Source organism: Myotis daubentonii, chromosome 1, assembly GCF_963259705.1.
Source record: "Myotis daubentonii chromosome 1, mMyoDau2.1, whole genome shotgun sequence".
Classification (NCBI taxonomy): Eukaryota; Metazoa; Chordata; class Mammalia; order Chiroptera; family Vespertilionidae; genus Myotis; species Myotis daubentonii.
The window spans coordinates 112,400,223-112,424,474 of NC_081840.1; the positions used below are offsets into that span (position 1 = coordinate 112,400,223).

A 24,252-nucleotide genomic window follows, 5' to 3' on the forward strand; every position below is an offset into this window, starting at 1 on the left:
AATCTAATCAACAATCAAACTAACAACAACATATATATATGTACTATTGGCCCGGTGCACAAAAATTTGTGCACTCAGGGAGGGGGGCGGGGGGTCCCTCAGCCCGGCCTGTGCCCTCGTGCAGTATGGGACCCCTCGGGAGATAACGACCTGCTGGCTTAGGCCTGCACCTGGGTGGCAGAGGGCAGGCCCAATCCCTAGGTGCAGCCCCTGGTCGGGCTCAGAGCAGGGCCGATTGGGGAGTTGGGGCACCGCCCCCTATCATGCACAGAGCAGGGCGAATCGGGAGGCTGCGATGCCACCCTCAGTCACGCTCAGGGTAGGGCCAATTGGGGGGTGGGGGCACCGCCCCCTGTCACACTCAAGGCAGGATCTATGGGGTGGTTGTGGTGCCACCCCCTGTCACGCATAGAGCAGGGCCCATCAGGGGGGTTGGGCTCCATACCCTGTCACGCACAGAGCAGGGTCGATCAGGGGTTTGGGGAGCTCCCCCCTGTCACGCACAGAGCAGGGCCCATCAAGGGGGTTGGGGAGCTCCCCCCTGTCACTCACAGAGTAGGGCCAATAGGGGAGTTGGGGCACCGCACCCTGTCACACTCAGGGCAGGGCCGATGGGAGGTTATGGCTCTACCCCGTCACACACAGAGAAGGGCCCGTGGGGAGGGGGGCAATGGGGCGCTGCCCTCTATCACCTACAGAGCAGGGCTGATCAGGGGGTTGGGGCACCGCCACTCTCACACTCAGGGCAGGGCCGATGGGGAGGTTATGGCTCTACCCTATCACACACAGAGCAGGGCCCGTGGGGGGCGGGGGGTTGGGGCGCTGCACGCTGTCACACACAGAGCAGGGCCGATCAGGGGGTTGGGGCGCCACACCCTGTCACACACAGAGCCGCAGGGCGATCAGGGGGTTGGGGAGCTCCCCCGTATCAGGCACAGAGCAGGGCTGATCTGGGGGTTGGGGCGCCTTCCCCTGTCACGAACAGAGCAGGGCGTATAAGGAGGTTGTGGCCCCGCCCTCTGTCACACACAGAGCCACAGGGTGATCAGGGGGTTTGGGCGCTGCCCCCTGTCATGCTGATCCCCGTGCCGGGAGGCCTCTCAGCTCTGCTGATCCCAGTGCTGGGAGGCATATTACCCTTTTAGTATATAGGATAGAGGCTTGGTGCATGGGTGGGGGCCGGCTGGTTTGCCCTGAAGGGTGTCCTGGATTAGGGTGGGTGTCCCCACTGGGGTGCCTGGCCAGCCTGGATGAGGGGATGATGGCTGTTTGCAGCTGGTCACATACCCTTCAGGGTGGGGGTCCCCACTGGGGTGCCTGGCCAGTCTGGGTGAGGGGCTGAGGGCTGTTTTCAGACTGGTGGGTGACTGAAGCTCCCAACCGCTCCTTTTTTCCTTTTTCTTTTTTTTATTCTGGGCCAGCTTTAGCTCTGGCTCCAGCTCTGAGGCCTCTGCTGCTGAAAGCAGGTATCTGGTTTATTTGGGTTCTATAATCGCAACACTGTTTCAATTCCAGCTCTGAGATCCCGGCGTGCTGAATGCAGGTTTCTGGGGTTTTGTTTGGCTTCTATATTTGTAACAGTGTATCAAACTGCAAGCTCAAAGGCTGGCAAGGCAGGTGGGGAATGTTGGAGTCCTCCGTCACTGAAGCAAGAAAGCCTCATGTTAGCTTCAAGCTGCCTGGCTGCCGGCCGCCATCTTGTATGGCAGTTAAGTTGCATTTCGCCCTGATTAGCCAATGGGAAGTGTAGCTGAGGTACGGCTAATTACCATCTTTCTCTTTTATTAGATAGGATTGTTTCTAATCTGTTTTGTCTTTCTTTCTCTCTGTCCTATTTTATATATATATATAAAACTAAGAGCATTTGGAAAGTTATAGAAGTATATAATGAATTCAGTAATATTTTCTTTTGGATGCTTATCAGATAGAAGCAAGATTAGTTTTGTTTATGTGCTTGTGCATAGTGTGTAGATGTGTGTACAATTGTTGTCAGGTTTTAGTGCCAGCATTAAGCCAACTTCTTAAGTTGAGTTAGGTTGTTCTTCATTCTTTTATGGATTCTTCTGCAATTAAAAGAAGAAGTTGGATCTAGAGGGTATTATACTATGTGATATAAGTTAGTCAGAGAAAGGAAAGTACCATATGATTTTACTTATATGTGAATCTAAAGAACAATAAAACAAACAAACAAAACAAAAACAGACTCATAGATACCGGGAACAGAGTGATGGCTGTCAGAGGGGAGGTTGTAAGAAATACAGATTGGAAGTTATAAAATAGTAATAGGGATGTAAAGTACAGTATAGTGGATATAGTCAATAATATTGTAAAAACCATATATGGTGATGGTTGAGTATTGGAAATTTCAAAGTGTATGATTTTCCAACCACTATGCTGTACACCTAAAACTGATGCACAGTAATATTGGGTATCAACTATAATTGAAAAAATTAAAAAAAATTAGCAGATTATTATATTCCATAAAAATTTGAGAGATATCAGCCCTGTGATCAACTATATTTGATGTCCTTTCAGTTTATTTTGGGTTAACTAATTATTTAGGATTTTCAAATTTTGCATGAGTTAATGTTGATAATTTATGTTTTTCTAGGAATTCATGTGTTGATTAAATGTTTAAAGATTATTATGTTTGTGTTCTTTGTAAATATGCTAATGTTTAAAAGTTTTTTTCTGTGGTGTTAGCTTTCTGTATATTATTTCCAAACTAGAGCAGTGGTTCTCAACCTTCTTAATGCCGCGACCCTTTAATATAGTTCTTCATGTTGTGGTGACCCCCAATTTCATTGTTACAAATTGAACATAATTAAAGCATAGTGATTAATCACAAAAACAATATCAATATGTAATTATATATGTGTTTTCTGATGGTCTTAGGTGACCTCTGTTAAAGGGTAGTTCGACCCCCAAAGGGGTCGCGACCCACAGGTTGAGAACCGCTGAAGTAGAGGCCTAGTGCACAAAATTAGTGCACGGGGTTGTGTGTGTCCCTCAGCCCAGCCTGCACCCTTCCAATCTGGGACACCTCGAGGGATGTCCGACTGTAATGGGCAGTTGGAAATCCCTCTCACAATCCAGGACTGCTAGCTCCCAACCGCTCTCCTGCCTGCCTGTCTGATTGCCCCTAACTGCTTCTGCCTGCCAGCCTGATCACCCCCTAACCGCTCCCCTGCCAGCCTGATGTACGCCTAACTGCTCCCCTGCCAGCCCGATTGCCTCTAACTGCCCTCCTCTGCCAGCCTGGTCACCCCTAACTGCCTTCCCCTGCTGGCCCAGTCACCCCTAACTTCCCTCCCTTGCCAGCCTGGTTGCCCCTAACTGTCCTCCCCTTCAGGTCTGGTCGCCCCCAACAGGCCTGATTGCCCCAAACTGCCCTCCCCTGCCGGCCATCTTGTGTCCACATGTGGGCAGTCATCTTTGACCACATGGGGTGGCCATCTTGTGTGTTGGAGTAATGGTCAATTTGCATATTACTCTTTTATTGGCTAGAATAAGGGGCCTTTTAGCCTTGGCTGTTGTTTCTGAGTGGTTAGAGCGCTGGCGCATGCACCTAAGTGTTGCAGGTTCGAGCCCCTGCACTTGTTGGGGCATGTGTGGGAAGCAACCAGTCAATGTGTCTCTCTCACATGGGTGTTTCTCTATCTCTTCCCTCCTCCCTCTATCTATTCCACTCTCTCTAAAAATCTGTGGAAAAATATCCTTGGGTGAGGATTAACAACAACAAGAAAATAATGGGCCTTTAGATATATTAGTTCTGCCATTTAACTTATTAATTTTTGTTTTTATACATGTACTTTTCCTCTGTGTTAAATTATGAAACATTTTTAGCACAATACATATAGGAAATGATTTAACTACCTGAATGTATACTTACAGTCCTACACAAGTAATAAGACACTGCATATAATATAAAGCTCACTGTGTGCTCTACCCCTTCCAGAAGTAAACACTATTATGAATTTGATGTTTATCATTCCCATTCTTGATTTTATATTTTCAGAATTATATTTTCAGAAAAATAAAGAATAGGAACTATAACGAATATATAGTTCTGCATGTTTTCACACTTTATATAAATGTTATACTGTGTGTATCATGTTAAACTTGACTTTTTCATTCCATATTATGATTTTGAGATTTTTCAAAGCTGATTTATATACTCTAGAGCAGCCGTGGGCAAACTACGGCCTGCAGGCCGTATCCGGCCCGTTCAGCTGTTCTATCCAGCCTGCGGAGCCGAAAGAGCGGAGGGTTCTCTTGCTCTCCCCTCCGCTCCTTCACCAGCAGCAGTGTTAACATGTATTAGTTCACACAAACACTCCGTCCATGCTTTTGTTCCAGCCCTCCGGTCCAGTTTAAGAACCCATTGTGGCCCTCAAGTCAAAAAGTTTGCCCACCCCTGCTCTAGAGTCTTCTTTTTAGTTGCTTTTTAAAATTCTATTCTATGAATAAAACAACATAGCTTATCTGCTTTAGTGGGGATTGAGGTTGTTTGTAATTTTTCATTTATAAATAAGAGTAGAGGCTGGTGCATGAAATTCGTGCACAGGGGAGGAGGATCCATCTGCCTGGTCTGCACCCTCTTGCAATCCAGGACCCCTTGGGGGATGTCCGACTGTCTAAACCGGCAGTCGGTCATCCCTCTTGCAATCTGGGACCGCTGGCTCCTAACTGCTCACCTGCCTGCCTGCCTGCCTGATCACCCCTGACCACTCTGCTTGCCTGCCTCATCACGCCTAACCACTTGCCTGCCTACCTGATCGCCCCTAACCACTCTGCCTGCCTGCCTCATTGCCTGTAACTGTTTCTGTCTCGCCCCCACGACCGTTGCTTGTTCAGGAAGGACGTCTGGTATGACATCCGGAAGGTCATTCGGCTATCTGGTCTAATTACCATATTATGCTTTTATTATTATAGATTATGATAGACATTCTTGTACATGCCTCCTGTTAGCGTTTGTGAGCATTATTCACAGGACAATGATTTTCAACCTTTTTTAAATCTCATGACACACATAAACTAATTACTAAAATTCTGGCACAGTGAAAATATATTTTTTGTTGATCTGACAAAAAATAGGTGTAATTTTGCTTCATTCATATTGGATGGCTATTGTGTTGGCTGCTGTCATTTTTTTTTATTTGAAAGTCTAAGGGAAAAGAGGTAAGTGCCCCTGACTAAATAGTTAGGTATTGCATGCTTTAAAAATTCTTGAGGCACAGTGGTTGAAAATTGCTGTTCTAGAATATAGTTTAAGGAGTAGACTTTTGTGTTAAGGTATATACACATATTGAGGTTACTGATATTGACAAATGACTTTCTACAGGGGTTGTACCAGTTTATACAAGTATATGGAAATAACCGTTGCTCCATGTTTTTGCCAGCTTACATTTGCTCATTCCTTTAGAAAAATTTCTTGACCATACTGCAAAGATCTTTTATTTTTAAATGTTTTTTTCATTTTTAATAATAATTGCTGAAATTTAGAAATAAACCTCACAGTATAACACTGGTTTTTTTCTTTTATTGTATGTATGTATGTATGTATGTATGTATGTATTTAAAGATATTTTTATTGATTTCAGAGAGGAAGGGAGAAGGAGAGAGAGATAGAAACATCAGTGATGAGAGAGAATCATTGATTGGTTGCCTCCTGCCCGCCCCCTACTGGGGATTGAGCTCGCAACCAGGCATGTTTCCTTGATTGGAATCAAACCCAGGACCCTTCAGTCCACATGCCAACACTCTATCCACTGAGCCAAACCAGCTGGGTCATAATGCTGGTTTTTTTAAAATCACATGTGTTTTCTTAGTTTTATTGTGTTTTTGTAATCCCATATTTATTTTGGTTTATAAAAATATTTTAAATATATCTGAAAGGATATGGTTTTATATTTAATCTTTGTTCATTTTTAGTTTTACTGTATTTTGTGAAAGTAATGTGCCTCAAATTGTTTTTACTTTTTGAAATTTGAGGATTGGGCAATAAAAGGTATATTTTTCAAAAGAAGGTGAATTTTCTTTCCTTTTTTTTTGGTTAATCCTCACTTGAGGATATTTTCCCATTGATTTTTAGGGAGAGTAGAAGAGAGAGGGAAAGATAGAGAGTAACATCAGTGTGAGAGGAACACAGCGATTGGTTGCCTCCTGCACGAGCCCCTACCCAGGCTGGGGAGGAGCTTACAACCAAGGTACTTGCCCTTGACTGAAATTGAATCTGGGACCCTTTGGTCCACAGGTCGATGCTCTATCCACTGAGCCAAACTGGCTAGGGCAAAAGAAGATATATTTTCTTTATGGTGCAGTCATATTTTAATAAAATGATTGATCTGTCATGAATTGCTGGTGTCAGGATAATATCGTATTCTCTTGTTTTTATAACTCATTTCTCCTTGTAGTCTAATCTATTTTGCTTTATGTATTTTATATTATCTACATAAAATTTTATGAAAATTCTATATTATGCATGGATGCTTTATAAAATACCCTGTTTTACCATTTCATGCTCACCAGTGTGGTAAAAGTAAAAAGTCTGATAATACCAGGTATAGTCAAGGTTTGAAGAAATAGGAAACTCTGAGTGCTGCTGCTGAGAGAGCAGGTTGGTAAAAACTGTGTACAGGCAATCAACACTAATAAAAGAGAAAAATGGTAATTGGCGTACGACGATACCCTTTTCATTGGCTAATCAGGGCTATATGCAAATTAACTGCCAACTAAGATTGGCAGTTAACTGCCAACAAGATGGCAGTTAATTTGCATATGTAGGCACAATGCAGGGAGGCGAAAGGGAAAGTAGGAAGAAGCCCCCTGCCACTGACAGTGATCGGAAACCCAGCCATCGGAAATACAAGCCCCCTAGTCATGATCGGAGAATCAGGTGCCTTTTCCGCCCTGGCCAGTGATAGCAGGAAGTAGGGGTGGAGCCAGCGATGGGAGCTGGGCACGGTCGAAGCTGGCAGTCCCAGGAGCTAGGGGTCCCTTGCCTGGGCCTAAAGCGAAGCCCACGATCGTGGGACCGCTGCAGCTGAGGGTCCCCGCTGCCCAGGCCGGACGCCTCAACCAGAGGCGTCCGGCCTGGGCAACGGGCCGATCCTGCGATTGGAGGGTGATGGGGGTCAACGCCTGAGGGCTCCCAGTATGTGAGAGGGGGCAGGCTGGGCTGAGGGACACTCCCCCCCGCCCCACACCCAGTGCACAAATATCATGCACCGGGCCCCTAGTATCCTATAAAGCTGAAAATGTGTACACTACAACCTGGTAATTTCACTTTTAGGTATGTACTTCAGAGAAACTCTTGAAAGCATATGCAGGAATATTTACTGCAGTTTATTTTCTAATAGAGCAAAAATATAAGTGGTGTTAGTGCCTAAAAGTAGAATGGATCACACAGTGTGGTAATTGATATAGTTTTGTGCTATATAGCATTTAAAATGAACAAGATTGATCTAAATTATCAAGATAGTTATATCTCAAAAATAAATGGGAATATGATATACAGATAAAAGTTAAATTCACATGACAGTATAAGATAATGTTTATGAAAACATCTAATAATGTACTGTATGTATACATAAATAAACTGAAATGACACATATCAAATTTATGATAGTATTGGCCTCTAGAGAGTGAGAACAAAGGAAGCATGAACTTTATCTTAAAGTTTATCATCTGCAAATAAAAATAAACAACTGAAACATAAAATTATTACCCATTGCAATGTTCCTGGAACTCAAGAAGTGTTACTGTTCAGTCCTTTTCTCCAGGTTAGGAGATTATGGTTGATCGTCTTAAAAAGTTGTTTATATACTATTTTATATTTTCCATATTCTGCACAATAAAACATGTTTCTCCATTATGATCAGAATCAAAACTTTAATTTAAAAAGACCCCTTTGATTTCTTTTTTTTGGAGGTCTGGGAGTGGAGTCTATGGGACACCTGCTTAAAAACATTTTAAAATAAAATTGATGTTAGAGATAGGAAGGGAGAGGGAGAGAGAGATAGAAACATGGAGGAGGGAAAAACATTGCTGCCTCCTGCATGCCCCCTACTGGGGATTGAGCCGGAAACAGGGCATGTGCCTTGACAGGGAATTGAACCTTTGACTTCCTGGTGCATGGGTCAGTGCTCAAGCACTGAGCAAAACCCTCCAGGTAGGACACTTACATTTCACTTTGGCCAATATTTAAAATTTTCCAGTGTATTTTCTTTCTTTTACTCTGTTGTCTACTATTTGCTAATCTTAATTTTTTTCTCTATATGGCTTTTCAATAAATAATTCAAACCATTGTTATGAATCTTATATATTGAACTTACTTTTCTGTTGTACAGGTTAAAGAAGAGATGCTATTTGAAGCATTAATTATGAGGAAGACTGTGACAGTGGGAGAAAAGCTTATTTTACCATACAGACTGGCAGAGGTAGGAGTAGATTTTCTCTGGATCAAAGTACTCTGATAATTTTTAGAAGTTTGGGTTGTGTCATTTCTCTTAACACAAAATGAAAATAACAAGAAAAAATGTTGATTGAAATATTTCTGGGCCCTTGAAATTTGTGAACTTTCCATCAACTTGAAAACTTAAAGTTGAATGTGATTTAAGGAATTAGGCTTACATTTTTCTTAAAAGCTCTTAATCTATTCACCATTCTTAAGTTTCATATTAACTTGAAGAGATGATAGAATTATAAATGAGCAATATTTGACCCAATTGATTATTCCTTCTTTTTGGGAAGTATGTTTTTATTTATTTCAGAGAGGAAGGGAGAAGGAGAGAGAGAATCATTGATTGGATGACTCCTGCACACCCTACACTGGGGTTCGAGCCCGCAACCACAACCTGGACATGTGCCTTGACTAGGGATTGAACCGTGACCTCCTGGTTCATAGATTGATGCTCAACCACTGAGGCAGTTTCTTATCTTTTGGTTATTTCAGACTCTCCTGGTTTATTTTTTCAGTTTTTATTTTTGTCTCCTTTTTCTTTCTTTCGTTCTGACCTCTGAAAGATGGAATGCCCTATGACACAATCTTTATTTTTTCCTCTCTGTATTCTTTATCTAGATTATTTTATCCAGTCCTATGACTTTAAATATAATCTGTATAGTAAGGTTTCCAGGTAAGATTTATTGCTATAGTGAGCCATTGTTGTTGTACTATCCAGGTGTATAGAAGTAAGAAACTACTGAAAATCTGATTATTTTTAATGTAATTTTATGAAAGTGGTAAGAAATGAAACTCTATGAGAGTTATAAAAATAGGACAGCAATATGAGATTAGAAGACACAAGGGTGGGGAAATAATGATTGAACTGTAGAGAATGCTTTATGGGCTGACGTTGATCCATTTATCCCACTTTTTGGGTCCCTCCTAACTGTACCTACAGTCTACATATTTTCATTATGTCATGTATATTATGTCATATAATGTCCACCTTTGAGAGCTTTTTTCTAAATAGCAGAAAAAGCCAACCTGTTTTTGTGTAAGGTTTCATTGCTTTTGTATTTTCTTTAACAACTTTTTTCATTATAAAACATTTTAACTTTAAATTTAGTTTTTTGAGATTATATTTATAGCCTCTGCTTTATTTTTTATTTATATTTGGTTAGTGTATTTGTTTAGAAATATGTGCTTAGAAATGTGCTAGGCATTAGGTATAAATGAGGAGCAGTCCTTAAGGCTTTTAGTATTTCATCTGAAGATAAATGGAAATTTCCAAATAAACCTTCACTCTGGCAGCAGTGTGGAGAGTTATTTGGAAATGAGTATATTAGTTTTGTGTAGCTGTGTAACAGACTTAGCCACTTAATACAATTTTATTTTCTGACAGTTTCCAAAATCATGTCTGGGCACAGGTTAGCTGGGTACTCTGCTCAGGGTTTCACCAGGTTGAAGTCAAGATGTATGTCAGGGCTGTGTTCTCATCTGAGACTCAACATCTGCTTTCAAGTTCACAGGTTGTTGACAGGATTCAGTTTGTTGTAGTTGTAGCACTGAGACCCTGAATTTCTTGTTGGCTGTCAAGAGCCATTCTCAGCAGCTAGAGTCCTGTTCACAACATAGCAGTTTGCTTCTTCAACACCAGCAGGAGAATTTCTAATGAAAGAAATCAGTTTAAGAGTTTTCTCTGATTAAGTCAGTTCTATCCAGGATGATCTTCCTATGATTAAGTAAAAAAATAAAAAATAAAAAAAATCAGCTGATTTGGGGCCATAATGAAATCTTTAAAATCTCTTCATCTTTTTCATATAATATACTAGGGGCCCGGTGCACGAAATTCGTGCACTGGGTGTGTGTGGGGGAGTGTCCCTCAGCCCAGCCTGCCCCCTCTCACATACTGGGATCCCTCAGGCGTTGACCCCCATCACCCTCCAATCGCAGGATCGGCCCCTTGCCCAGGCCTGACGCCTCCGCCAGAGGTGTCAGGCTTGGACAGGGGACCCCCATCTCCCCCTGATGACTGGCTCTGGCCCCCACCCAGGCCTGAGGCCTCTGGCCCAGGAATGATGCCTGGGCAGGGGACCCCCATCTCCCTCTGATCGCTTGGTCCACCCCTCGCCCAAGCCTGACGCCTCTGACCCAGGCTTCAGGCCTGGGCAAGGGGACCATCATATCCCCCCAACCCCCGGCTCAGCCCCCCACCCAGGCCTGATGCCTCGGCCAGAGGAGTTGACCCTCATCACCCTCTGATCACCAATCACCGGATCGGCCCCTTGACCAGGCCTGAGGCCTCTGGCCTAGGCGTCCGGCCCGGGCAGCGGGGACCCGCAGCTGCAGCGGCCCCGCGATCGTGGGCTACGCTTTAGGCCCAGGCAAGGGATCCCTAGCTCCTGGGACTGCCAGCTTCGACCGTGTCCAGCTCCCATCGCTGGCTCTACCCCTACTTCCTGCTATCACTGGCCAGGGCGGAAAAGGCGCCTGATTCTCCAATCATGGCTGGGGGGCAGGGCAAAGGCGGCCCCAGGGCCGCCTTTGCCCTGCCCCCCAGCTCTTAGCTCCCCCCTGGGTTTCTGATCACTGTCAGTGGCAGGGGGCTTCTTCCTGCTTTCCCTTTCGCCTCCATGCATTGTGCCTACATATGCAAATTAACCGCCATCTTGTTGGCAGTTAACTGCCAATCTTAGTTGGCAGTTAACTGCCAATCATAGTTGTCAGTTAATTTGCATATAGCCCTGACTAGCCAATGAAAAGGGTATCGTCGAACGCCAATTACCATTTTTCTCTTTTATTAGATAGGATGACAGTTAGTGTAATGAAATCCATCATAGTTACAGTCCTGCTCACACTTAGGTTCTGTACATGTGATATAGACCATATACAGCAGGAGATGGGAATCTTGGGGATGATTTTAGGATTAGGAAACAAGGCAAGAGTGAATATGGAAAGATGAATTTGGAGGCTGTATTAGTACTGAGGAGAAAGGTGTTTGCTGCTTTGTCTAGAATGGTAAGATACTTGTAGGGAGATATCATTATAGTTAAAAGAAATTTAGATGGTGAAACCAACTGGATCTGTCAATGATTTGCTAAATGGGAGGCAAGGAGGAAGAAATAATGTCAAGGATGAATCCTAATTTTCTGGTTCACACAACTATAAGAATATTGGTATTATTCAGTGAGATAGGAAACACTAAATGAGATCTTGTTTGTGTGGGAAAATATTAATTGATATTGGGCTTATTGAGATTAAGCTGTGATAGGCAGGACTGCATTTCAAAAAATAGGGGCTGAAAATATGATATTGGGAGTTGTGGGGTTAATAAGTATTGGTATACTTTGGTAAATCTGGATTCTATTTAACTACATTTTATGAAAATAGTATCTAACTCTAAACCATAAATAAGTGGGTTTTAGTTTTTAATTTAATATGAAGGTCAGTCTTTTAACTAAAAAATTAACCCATTTATATTTAATGGGTTGAAATAACCAATATTTTGTCTTCTTCTCTCTTTTTTTGTATCTTGCTTGTTTATTTAGATTTAAAATGTTTTACTTTTGCTGAATATGATCAGATTATCTTTATTCCCTTTTCTCCCTCTGGGAAAAATAGAATGGCAATTCTTTCTAGATATTCTATTGTGATTTTATTGGTATTTTAAAGATACTTTGTTGATAACTCGCATAAGTATAGAATTCTAGGGACACATTCCTTTTTCTCTGAGAACTTGTAAATATTTTCCAATTATTTTCAAGTTGATAATGTTAAAGATAGAGAATTTGATACCTGTCTTCTCTTTGGTAGTGGTTTTTAGGTAGCAGTAATATTTTTGGCTAGAACTTGAAGCTTTCTTTTTTTTTTTTAACTGAAATTCAGAAATTCAGTCATCATCTGTATGATATCTATTTTGCAAATGTGTAAGCTGTAGCCTAAGAGTTTAAATAATTTGACTAAAGTCACACAACTAGAATAAGTAGAGAATTTGGTATTGGAAGGTAGTCCAGCTATTAATCATTACTCTTTACTTCCTCTAAACTTCAGAACTGAAAATAAATGTGTACCTGAACATACAATCTTCAAAATAAGTCCCTAGGTGATAACTATATAAATAATTATATTCTAAGTGCTAAGACTCAAGATTATCTAAGACATATGTCCCCCTCTTTAGGTTGTAGTACTTTTTTTTACTTTGAAAAAAATATGTTTTTATTGATTTTTTTTTTGAGAGAGAGGAGGGGACAGGGATAGAGAAATAGAAGCATTGATGAGAGAGAAGCATCATCAATTGGTTGTCTCCTGTACACCCCATACTGGGGATGGAGCCCGCAACCTGGACTTGAACCAGTCACCTCTTGGTTCATGGGTTGATACTCAACCACTGAGCCACACTGGCTGGGTGGTTGTAGTACTTTTAAAATGTTGAATTTTCTTTAACTAGTAGAATTTGTGTTTTAGAACAATATCAGATTTACAGAAAAATTGAGCAGTTAGTCCAGAGTTTCCATAAACGGGAAAGTTTGAAATGAGGGAAAAATAGATTGCATAACTCTGTAATGAAAGAATTGTTACTCTGTGTAGGGATGGAGAAATTCTAGAAGCTACTCTTGATGACAAGCTGAAGATAACCAGGAATGTAGCTGTAGTAATATTATGGTTATGTTTTAAGAATCTGACTGGGATTCTGCACATAATTGATGGCCTTTTTGCTAACAGATTTATTGCTTTGCTTGGAATACTCTTCCTCACTTTAAATGGCAATGTCATTTGTTTGTAAACTTCCTGTTATACCTTCTTTACCAGGTGAAAAAAAACACATATACACACACACACACACACACACACACACATACACACACACACACATACATATACACATACACATACATTAATTTTCAGTAAAACTATTTTGAACTGAATAACCTTCATTTTTCCTTATTTTTCAAGACAGTTTTAGCCTAGATTCTTTGAGTTGGACTAAATCAATGAATGTATACAGAAAACTTATAGCTTATTATAATTAGAGGTATTTATATTGAGAGAAAACTTAATTTTGAATTCATGCTAGTAAACTTTTTTTCTTTAATGAGAGCAAAACACACTTTGTTATAATATCTTAGTTAGATTATTGCTAATTTCACTTGTATTCATAACCCTTTCTTTTTTTTTCAGGCGGTGACAGTGAGGAATTCCATGGCTAAGTCTTTATATAGTGCCCTATTTGACTGGATAGTTTTTCGGATTAATCATGCACTTCTGAATAGTAAAGATTTGGAGCAAAATACCAAGGTAGACATACATAAATTATATATTTTTACTAGAAAATGGTTTTAATAAAATGGTTAATACATTAAATTTAAAAAGACAGAGTTATGTAAAAGTCATAAGTAAGAGTCATCTTTTATCTCTATTCCCTGCTGTTTTCTTCCTTATTTCTGTTTTTATTATCCTGTGTAGAGGAGGTGTTAATCTGTGTCTTTTTTCTTATGCACTTACATTCCCATAAATGTGCATATAGAGTTGCTTTTAAACATAAAAATGTAATTATGATATTGTCATTGTAAGAAATGTCCTAACCTGTTGTGGATTTCTATGAGCTAATTTGAGCCAAACTGATGATATATACTGGAGAGCAGCAGGATCTCAAGTACTGCGGAGAATAATATTTTTTGCAGTTTCTTTTATGCATTTGAAATTAGGAGGGAACTTAGGGAGATTACCTAAAGGTGGGAGGAGCCAACAGAATAGTTAAGATTATGTGCTCTCTTGAGAGTTAATACCACCTTCGAGGGTTATTGCTTCTGGTTTTTCAAAGGTGTGTTAACCAAGATGCACTGGAACAGTGGACATGGCTGGCTTAAAGCTTTGCACCAAAGAGGTTGTAGGCCTGGGACATGACTCCCCACAGTGAACTGCCTACTTAGGCATTTATGAGAAGATCACCGTGAGGTTACTTTCAACAGAACCTCCCATTGTGTCCACAGGCTCTATATTGTCTGTGTGTGTTTAAACCTAGTATGTCTTGAAATATAGCTGTACCTCATTGTTTTATTTTTATTTTTTTAAAATATATTTTTATTGATTTCAGAGAGGAAGGGAGAGGAAGAGAGAGATAGAAACATCAATGATGAGAGGGAATCATTGATTGGCTGCCTTCTGCATGCTGACCTGAGTCCACAACCCAGGCATGTGCCCTTGACCGAATTGAACCTGGGACCCTTCGGTCCGCAGACCGATGCTCTATCCACTGAGCGAAACCAGCCAGGGCCTCATTGTTTTATTTTAATTGAATTTGTTATGGTGACATTGATTAATAAAATTATATAGGTTTCAGGTGTGCAATTCTATAATACATCCTCTGTATATTTATTCTGTTTACCACCACACATCAAGTCCCCTTCCATCACCATTTATCCCCCCCTTAAACCCTTTTTTACCTCCCCTATCCTCCTTTTTCTTTGGTAATCACCATAGTGTTGTCTGTAACTATGAATTATTGTTTTGTTTTGTTTTTTATTAATCTCTTCACCTTTTTCACCTGGCCCCTAAACCCCGCTCCCTCTGACAGTTTTCAGTCTGTTCTCTGTACCAGTGTGTACCTCATTTTTATCAACTTTGTAATATATAAATTCCCCCATTAAAAATATATTACATTTTTTTATTTTTAAATAATAATGTAACAAATATTCTTTGCGTACATTTCTCTAGGACAAAATCCTCAAAATGAATTGCTGGATTCAAAGATGTATATGGTTAAAATTTTGGTAGATGCTGCTAAATTGCTTTTAAAAAAAATACTACACTTCCACCAGTAGTGCATAAAAGTGCCTATTTCCCTGCTACACCTTTAGTCACATTGGATATTCTCAGAATTTCCATTAGGCTAATCTGACAAGGAAGATAGTTCATTTTGTTGTCAATGTTTATGATAGATGAAAATTGAGCATCTCATGTTTTCTCTGTTTTATTTCTTTATATATTTTTCCTATTTTTGTTCATTTTATCTTTTTGTTATTCCTTTTTAGGAGTCATTGTGGATATTGCAGAGATTTATAGTTTGACGTACATTGCAAACATTTTCTCTTTACTTTAAAGATTTGTTTATGTTGTGTTTTTTGAAGTCCTTATGTTTTAAATTTTTGTACAGTTCTGTCATTCTTTTCTTTTATTGTCCTGGACTTTATTTATTTATTAATTTATTTTACATTGGAAGTCCTCTTCCAGCCCAAATTATAAAATATTTATTCTCATACATTTAGAATATAATTTTTTATATTCAGACCTTTTTTCCAATTGGAATTTACTTTTAACATGGCAGATTTTTGATACTTAATTTTAATAACTTCAATTTCATTTCCTAACAACTTTTTAAAAAAATATATTTTATTGATTTTTTACAGAGAGGAAAGGAGAGGGATAGACAGAAACATCGATCAGCTGTCTCCTGCACACCCCCTACTGGGGATGTGCCCACAGCCAAGGTACATGCCCTTGACCGGAATCGAACCTGGGACCCTTGAGTCCGCAGGCTGACGCTCTATCCACTGAACCAAACCGGCTAGGGCAACTTTTATGGAATGAATAGTCTACCTTTTCAGGCTGATTAGAAATGTCATCTTTAATCCTCCTTTTCCTGGGGGAGATCAGGTGTGTTGTCTCTGTCCCTATAATGTACTGAGGCAGAAGGACAGGGCACCAGCCCCCTTGGGGTCATGTCTTTGGTGCTGGTGGCTTCCAGTCTGCAGGTTCTATCCTTAAGCTCTGGGACACAGGGAAAAGATAAAAGAAATGTCATCTTTATTACTTAATTTGATTATTTTAAATGTAAAATTGCTTTTAAATGAACTTTTCATGCTTTATGTGAGCCCACAGAATATTAATTTTAAATGTAATCCAACTTACCAAATTAACTTATTTTTGAAGGTCATTATTTTCATAAGGGCTTAGAATTTAGTCAACAGAATTAATCAAACAAAATACTTTCATTTTGGGGGTTTGAGGGGACAGTGGAAGTAGATCTGAATTTTATTGATTTAGGTACTTATGGAAAACAAAATACTCTTTTTTTTAAAAAATTTTTTAAAAATATATTTTATTGATTTTTTGCAGAGAGGAAGGGAGAGGGATAGAGAGTTAGAAACATCGATGAGAGAGAAACATTGACTAGCTGCCTCCTGCACACCCCCTACTGGGGATGTGCCCGCAACCAAGGTACATGCCCTTGACCGGAATTGAACCTGGGACCTTTCAGTCTGCAGGCCAACGCTCTATCCACTGAGCCAAATCAGTTAGGGCAAACAAAATACTCTTAATGGAAACTTTAAAAACATCTCTCACTACCACTCATTACATCATTTTGCCTAGTATCTCTCTTAGCACCAGTGGAGAAAAATTATTTTCATTTAACCAAAATTGTCATATGACTATATTTCAAGAATGAGGTGGAGTGGTGAGAAGAATGTTGGTATGGGGGTATTAGAGTTAAATCCCTATCATCCATAGTAAGTAGTTAGAAGATAATTTCTACAAGTGAAATATCAAGAAATAGAAAAATAAGCACTTGTATACTATACTATACTATACTATACTATACTATACTATACTATACTATACTATACTATACTATACTATACTATACCAAACAGCTCAACAATTTGAGTGTTGTTGATATTAGGGTGCAGAAATTGAGGATGAAGAATATATTGTTTTTTTGTTATAATCCTTTTAGAACTATTTAACATTGTAATCCTTGTACAATGTTGTTGTTTTTTTAATCCTCACCTGAGGATATTTTTTTCCATTGACTTTTAGAGAGAGTGGAAGGGAGAGGGAGAGACAGAGAGAAACATCGATTGGTTGCCTCCCGCGCCTGCAACCGAGGTATGTGCCCTTCGCTGGAATCGAACCCGGGACCTTTCAGACCACAGGCCGACACTCTATCCACTGAGCCAAACTGGCTAGGGCCACAATGTTTTTTTTTTTTTTTAAATAAAACATTTTTAACTTCAAGAAACCACATATTCTGATATTCAGTTCTATTTCTAGCTTGCACAAGGCTGATTAAACATCCTTGTTAGCTTGGTTTTTAAAGCAGGATTCTATTGGAATATGGAAGTCAAAGTAGGAAAAATTGCATGGCCCTCTTGGTATAAAAACAAGGCATAGCCAGTAGTGACCTAGTAGTACTTAAGTAACTTTTTGAATTCCCATAGCCTATTATTTCCATTCTCTTATCTCTTGGAGTTGAGGAATTTCTGAGATTGAGATAACTGGCCAGTGTCCCTGCTTTGTACATGTCTATAGAATAATCAGTGGGTTACGTGTGTTAAAATTTTGGATTAAAAAAATAATTAGGATAGCCGAAACCGGTTTGGCTCAGTGGATAGAGCGTCAGCCTGCGGACTGAAAGGTCCCAGGTTCGATTCCGGTCAAGGGCATGTACCTTGGTTGTGGGCACATCCCTGGTAGGAGATGTGCAGGAGGCAGCTGATCGATGTTTCTCTCTCATCGATGTTTCTAACTCTCTATCTCTCTCCCTTCCTCTCTGTAAAAAATCAATAAAATATATTTTTTAAAAAAATAAACTTTAAAAAAAAATAATTAGGATAAAAAGAAAAAGATGAAACTAAAGAGAACTAAAATGCTTTTTACTTGTGGTATAATTTGGTTCAACATTGGCCCCCAAAACCTACTCTCCAGTGCAGAAAAAGAACTTTGAGCATTTTGTTTCTTACTGTAAATATTATTTATGAAATAAATTTGAGCATCATTTTTTCAACCATAATTTTTTTCTTGCTTTGTAGACTTTGTCAATTGGTGTTCTTGATATTTTTGGCTTTGAAGATTATGAAAATAATAGCTTTGAACAGTTCTGCATTAATTTTGCTAATGAACGTTTACAACACTACTTTAATCAGCATATCTTTAAACTGGAGCAGGTGAGTACCTAAGTGCATGTATGTTTGCCCCCCCTGCCACTCCTTCATTCCCCACCTTCACATACACACATATAAATTTTTGATTCATAGTCATGATAAGCATTTAAAAAAATATTTTTATCTATTTCAGAGAGGAAGGGAGAGAGAGAGAGAGAGAGAGAGAGAGAAACATATCAAAGATGAGAAAGAATCATTGATTGGCTGCCTCCTATAGGCCCCACACTGGGGATGGAGCCTGCAACCTGGGGGCATGTACCCTGACTAGGAATCGAACTGTGACCTCCTGATTCATAGGTTAACACTCAACCACTGAGCCACGATGGCTGGGCCATGATAAGCATTTTAAGTCTTATATTGCAATACAGATATTGAAGTCTTCATATTAATGTAAGCAAATATGTCAGACCATAGGTTTTTAGATATATCATACAGGGTTTTGTTGTTTTTTTAATAGGACCCAAGTAGATTCAGTACTATGCATTTGAGTGCACCTTTGAATGAAAATTGGGTGGGTTTGTTTTGAGTTTCTATCAGTGTTACTGATTTTTAATTAGTTCCATGGGCTTGGCCACATGCTAAGTATGCTTGTTTGATTGCTTTGGTCTCTTAGTTCCAGAATGGGATATAGGAGCTTATTAATGGAATCTCGAATCAACTCATAGTATGGATATAGGAAACATGACCGTATAGAGAGAAAAAAATGGGTAACTAGATATTTTCTATGAAAAGCTCAAATTGACTTAGTGTAGGAAGAGTGAGCCATTAATTTCCATAAGAAATCTTAGGTTAAATGCAGGGTCAAAGAAAATGTGGCGTCTTCCTCCAAGCCAAGTTTGAGGTCAGTAGCAAGTTGAAATTGTAGCATTTTTTTTTTCAGTTTATGTATGCGGACATAAGCAGAAGCAGGACTTACATTTGACTCAAGGGAAATGGTAAAGAAATGAAATGAACAACCCTGGCTGGGTAGCTCAGTTGGTTAGATTGTATCATCCCGATACACCAAGGTTTTGAGTTCATTCTCTCCCTCTCTCTCCCCACCCCCTCACTCTTCCTCTCCCTCTCTGTTTCTTCCTTCCTTCCTCCCTCTCTCATATTAATAATTTAAAAAAATGAAATGAACAGAAAGACCACAACAGTCTATAAAACAGAAAAAAGAAAAGAAGATCTTTTTTATCATTGTTGCCCTTATCCTACCTTTATTTTGCTTAAAGGGTTATAAGGACTGATTAACAGTTGCACAAGCAACATTGGTCTGGTCATTTTGAATGCTTGAAGTTCTTATACACATGACTTTTTAGCTAGACTCTTTGATAGAGCTATTAAAAGATAGTATTGACTGACAATAAGATGGCAGCATAGATAAATGCCTGTAGTCTCCACCTCCCACAACCACATCAAAATTACAACTAAAATACAGAATAACCATCATCCAGAACCGCTAGAAAGCTTGTTGAATGGAAGTTCTACGACTAGAGAAGTAAAGAAGAAAGCACACTGAGACCGATAAGAGGTTCAGAGGCATGGAATGGGCTGGTATGGCACCAACATGTGCCACTTTTTTAATCTGTGGAGGCCGTCCAGAGGATCAAGGGATCCCAGACCCACACCAGACCCACAGCCCAGAGTCCCAGAGCTGGGAAAAGAAATCCCTATGGGCAGTAAGAACTACAGCTGTAAAAACCAGTGTGGATTGGGGCTCAGTGACACAGAGGCTGCTGGAGACCCAGCTGTTCCTCTTAAAAGTCCAGCACCACGAACTGAACTTACAAGGTCCCGCTTCGTCTGAGCTCTAGCACCAGAGTGAGGCTTGGAGGGACACAGACATATACGAGGAGGAACTGGATGGTCTCGCATGGGGCAGGAACTCGAGGGTGGCTTTCTCCCAGATGGAGGTGCTCACAGGGATCATTGTTCCTATGCTGGGACCTCCCCTGTCCTAGGGCTGACTGGCAGCCATTTTTGTTTGCTCCACCCTGGTGATTCACTAAGACCCCACCTCATCCAATTTACAACCCACCCAAGCTGTGTGCAGCGGCTATGAATGACCTGTTCTTGCTCAGGCTAAAATCTCTCAAACAAACTGCAGCTGGGTCACGGAGCCCCAGACCTATCAATAAAAGGCCCAAGACTTGGCACCAGCACCGGTCTGCCTTGCTTCATAGCTGGGCCTCATCTGGGCAGTTCCAAACTGGATACAAAGGAGGAATCTGCAAATCTCTCTGTATGTCCTGCTGTGTGGCCCCAGGCAATGACTGACTTTGCACCTCCCTGGAGACCCAAGGGCCAGTGTACTATCCAGTGGTCTGTGTGAGACCCTACCAGATTACAACTCTACACATCCATAAGTGACACACTCAAGGGGAAGACTCAGTGAGCACCAAAGCCCCATTGAAGCAAGTCCTGCTCCATTGAAGCAAGTCTCCTGCACAGCAGCTCTCCCACTGTAGTCGCAGCTAGTCTTCATAGCCAATTGGCCAGGAGGTCAATTCCTACCAGTCACAACAACAGCAGTCAAGTCTCAACTACAACAAGACTGTGCTCACAGCCCATGAAGGGGTGCACCTACAGCTCCCAGCTCAAGTGACTGGGGAGGCTGAGCCACTGGGCCCTATAGAGCACGTACTATACAAAGCCACTCTCCCAACTTAAGGAGACTTAGCAGCTCTACCCAATACATAGAAACAAACACAGGGAAGCAGACAAAATGCAGAGACAAATAAACATGTCACAAATGCGAGAAATGGAAGAAAGCAAACTATTGAATATGGAGTTTAAAACCACAGTTATAAGGTTACTCAAGAATCTTCTAGAAATCTCCAGAAGAATGGAAAAGGACCAATCAGAAATTAAGCATACACTGACTGAAATAAAGAATAATATACAGGGATTCAGCTGTAGAGTAGAGGATTCTGAGAATCAAATCAACGATTTGAAATATGAGGAAGCAAGAAGTACCCATCCAGAAGAGCAAAAGAAAGAAGAATCCAAAAATATGAAGATAGTGTAAGGAGCCTCTGGGACAACTTCAAGTTACCAGCATTCACATTATGGGGGTGCCAGAAGAAGAGAGAGAGCAAGGTATTGACAGCGTATTTGAAGAAGTAATGACAGAAAACTTCCCCGACCTGGTGAAAGAAATAGACTTACAAGTCCAGGAAGCACAGAGAGTCTCAAATAAGAGGAATCCAAAGAGGACCACATCATAATTAAAATGCCAAGGGCAAAAGACAAAGAGAGAATCTTAAAAGCAGCAAGAGAAAAGCAGTTAGTTACATACAAGGGAATGCCCTTACGTCTGTCAGGTGATTTCTTAACAGAAACTATGCAGGCCAGAAGGGAGTGGCAAGAAATATTCAAAGTGATGAATAACAAGGACCTACAAGCAAGAATACTCTACCCAGCAAAGCTATAATTTAGAATTGAAGGTCAGATAAAGAGCTTCACAGACAAGAAAAAGCAAAGGAGTTCATCACCACCAAACTAATATTATATGAAATGTTGAAGGGTATTCTTTAGGAAGAGAAAGAAGAAGAAAAAGAGAGGGTTCAAAAATATGAACAAAATGGCAACAAATACATAGCTATCAACAATCTACACTAATAAAAGAGAAAAATGGTAATTGGCGTACGACGATACCCTTTTCATTGGCTAATCAGGGCTATATGCAAATGAACTGCCAACTAAGATTGGCAGTTAACTGCCAACAAGATGGCGGTTAATTTGCATATGTAGGCACAATGCAGGGAGGCGAAAGGGAAAGCAGGAAGAAGCCCCCTGCCACTGACAGTGATCGGAAACCCAGGGGGGAGCTAAGAGCTGGGGGGCAGGGCAAAGGCGGCCCTGGGGCCGCCTTTGCCCTGCCCCCCAGCCATGATCAGAGAATCAGGCGCCTTTTCCGCCCTGGCCTGTGATAGCAGGAAGTAGGGGTGGAGCCAGCAATGGGAGCTGGGCACGGTCGAAGCTGGCAGTCCCAGGAGCTAGAGGTCCCTTGCCTGGGCCTAAAGCGAAGCCCACGATCGTGGGGCCGCTGCAGCTGTGGGTCCCCGCTGCCCAGGCTGGACGCCTCAACCAGAGGCATCCTGCAGGGGCAGGGGCGGAGCCCACGCGATCGCGGTGCCCCCCGCTGCCACTGCAGGTCCCCGCTGCCCGGGCCGGACGCCTAGGCCAGAGGCGTCAGGCCTGAGCAAGGGGCTGATCCTGCGATTGGAGGGTGATGGGGGTCAACGCCTGAGGGCTCCCAGTATGTGAGAGGGGGCAGGCTGGGCTGAGGGACACTCCCCCCGCCCCACACCCAGTGCACGAATTTCGTGTACCGGGCCCCTAGTTGAATATAAAAATCAAACAATAAGAAATCTAATGAACAGAATAAACTGGTGAATAAAATAGGATCAGAGGCATGGAAATGGAACAGACTGATGATTCTCAGAAGTAAGGGGGGCAGGAGGGACGGGAAGAAATTAAACAAAGGTCTTAAGTGCATATATGCATTACCTATGGACACAGGCAGTAGGTTTGCAAAGGCATGGGGCTCGGTGGGAACCACGTGGAGGGGAGCATTGAGGGGGAAAAAGAGGGACATCTGTAATCTTAATAAAGATTTTTTTTTTTAAAAAAAGATGGTATTAATATTACACCCTGGCTGATGTTCTCAGTGGTTAGAGCACTGGCCTGCACACTGAAGGGTGGTGGGTTTTATTCCCAGTCAAGGGAACATACATGGGTTGGCAGGTTTGATCCCTGGCCCTGGTCTAGGCACATGCGGGAGACAACCAATCATGTGCTCTTTCACAGCGGGGTCTCTCTCCCTTTCTCTCTCTCTCTCTCTCTCTCTCTCTCTCTCTCTCTCTCTCTCTCTCTCTCTCTCTCTCTCTCTCTCTCTCTCTCTCTCTCTCTCTCTCTCTCTCTCCCTTTCTCTCTCTCTCTCTCTCTCTCTCTCTCTCTCTCTCTCTCTCTCTCTCTCTCTCTCTCTTTCTGTCTCTCTCTCTGTGTCTCTTTCTCCTCTCCTCCCACTCTCTCTAAAAATCAATGGAAAAAATATCCTGAGGTGAGGATTAACAACAAAAAGATAGTATTGTTTGTTATAATAGCAGCTAGCATAATGTAGTGCCTACTATTTCTTAGGCAGGTCCTATTATTTTTATTCTAGTTTTATAGATGATGCCTAAAGAAAGTATTCAGTCCTTAAAACTCTAGTTCCATAATTTTTGCTTTTAATCAAAAGCTGAGCTGGGATTGGTCTCTTAACAGTCCAGTGTTCTTTTAACTAGCTCATACCAAGTTAGTATTTTTCTCTCTTGCAAATGGGTATATGTGTTTGGGGGGGGGGCGAAGGATTGCATGTAGTTGATGTGTTCTGTACTTTAAAAAGCAAAGCACCACTTGCTTTGTGGATCATTAAACAGAAGACTGGTGCTGGCTGGCGTTGCTCAGTGGTTGAGCATTGACCTATGAGCCAGCAGGTCACGGTTCGATTCCTGGTCAGGGAACATGCCCAGGTTGCAGGCTCAATCCCCAGTGTGGGGCATGCAGGAGGCATCTGATTAATGAAGTTAGGATAATAGTTAATGGGGAAGATTCTTTGTCTTTGGAAAGTTGGGATGAGATGGGATTTTGGACCACTAGTGCTGTCTATAAAAGTTCATATGTTCATACTACCTTAGTACACTTGTTAATCATCCTATAAAAAAGAATAAATAGGGGAAAAAACTTTGTTAGCACCACTTGTGAAAAAAAAACTTTTAAATACTTTATTTTTGAATTACGTTGGCATGTGTAATACTATATTAATTTCAGGTGTACAACTTAGTAATTGGACATTTAAAAAATTAATTCATCTTTTATTCTTCTGACAAACAGATAATA

At 41.1% G+C, this 24,252-nt stretch overlaps 1 protein-coding gene and 1 non-coding gene across 14 annotated transcripts in view; both read left to right on the plus strand.

The window, feature by feature from the left end:
* MYO9A (myosin IXA) overlaps positions 1 to 24,252 on the plus strand; it is a 483,806-nt gene that overhangs the window by 186,587 nt on the left and 272,967 nt on the right. For all 13 annotated transcript variants that reach the window (XM_059658301.1, XM_059658294.1, XM_059658330.1 and 10 more), the window contains exons 9-11: positions 8,352 to 8,441; positions 13,625 to 13,741; positions 18,256 to 18,390. In XM_059658301.1, coding sequence (XP_059514284.1) covers positions 8,352 to 8,441; positions 13,625 to 13,741; positions 18,256 to 18,390 — 342 coding nt within the window. The remainder of the gene's footprint in view (positions 1 to 8,351; positions 8,442 to 13,624; positions 13,742 to 18,255; positions 18,391 to 24,252) is intronic.
* LOC132224608 (small nucleolar RNA SNORA57) lies at positions 16,076 to 16,224 on the plus strand. Its single transcript, XR_009450702.1, has one exon. It is a non-coding gene; the product is annotated as a small nucleolar RNA SNORA57 (small nucleolar RNA).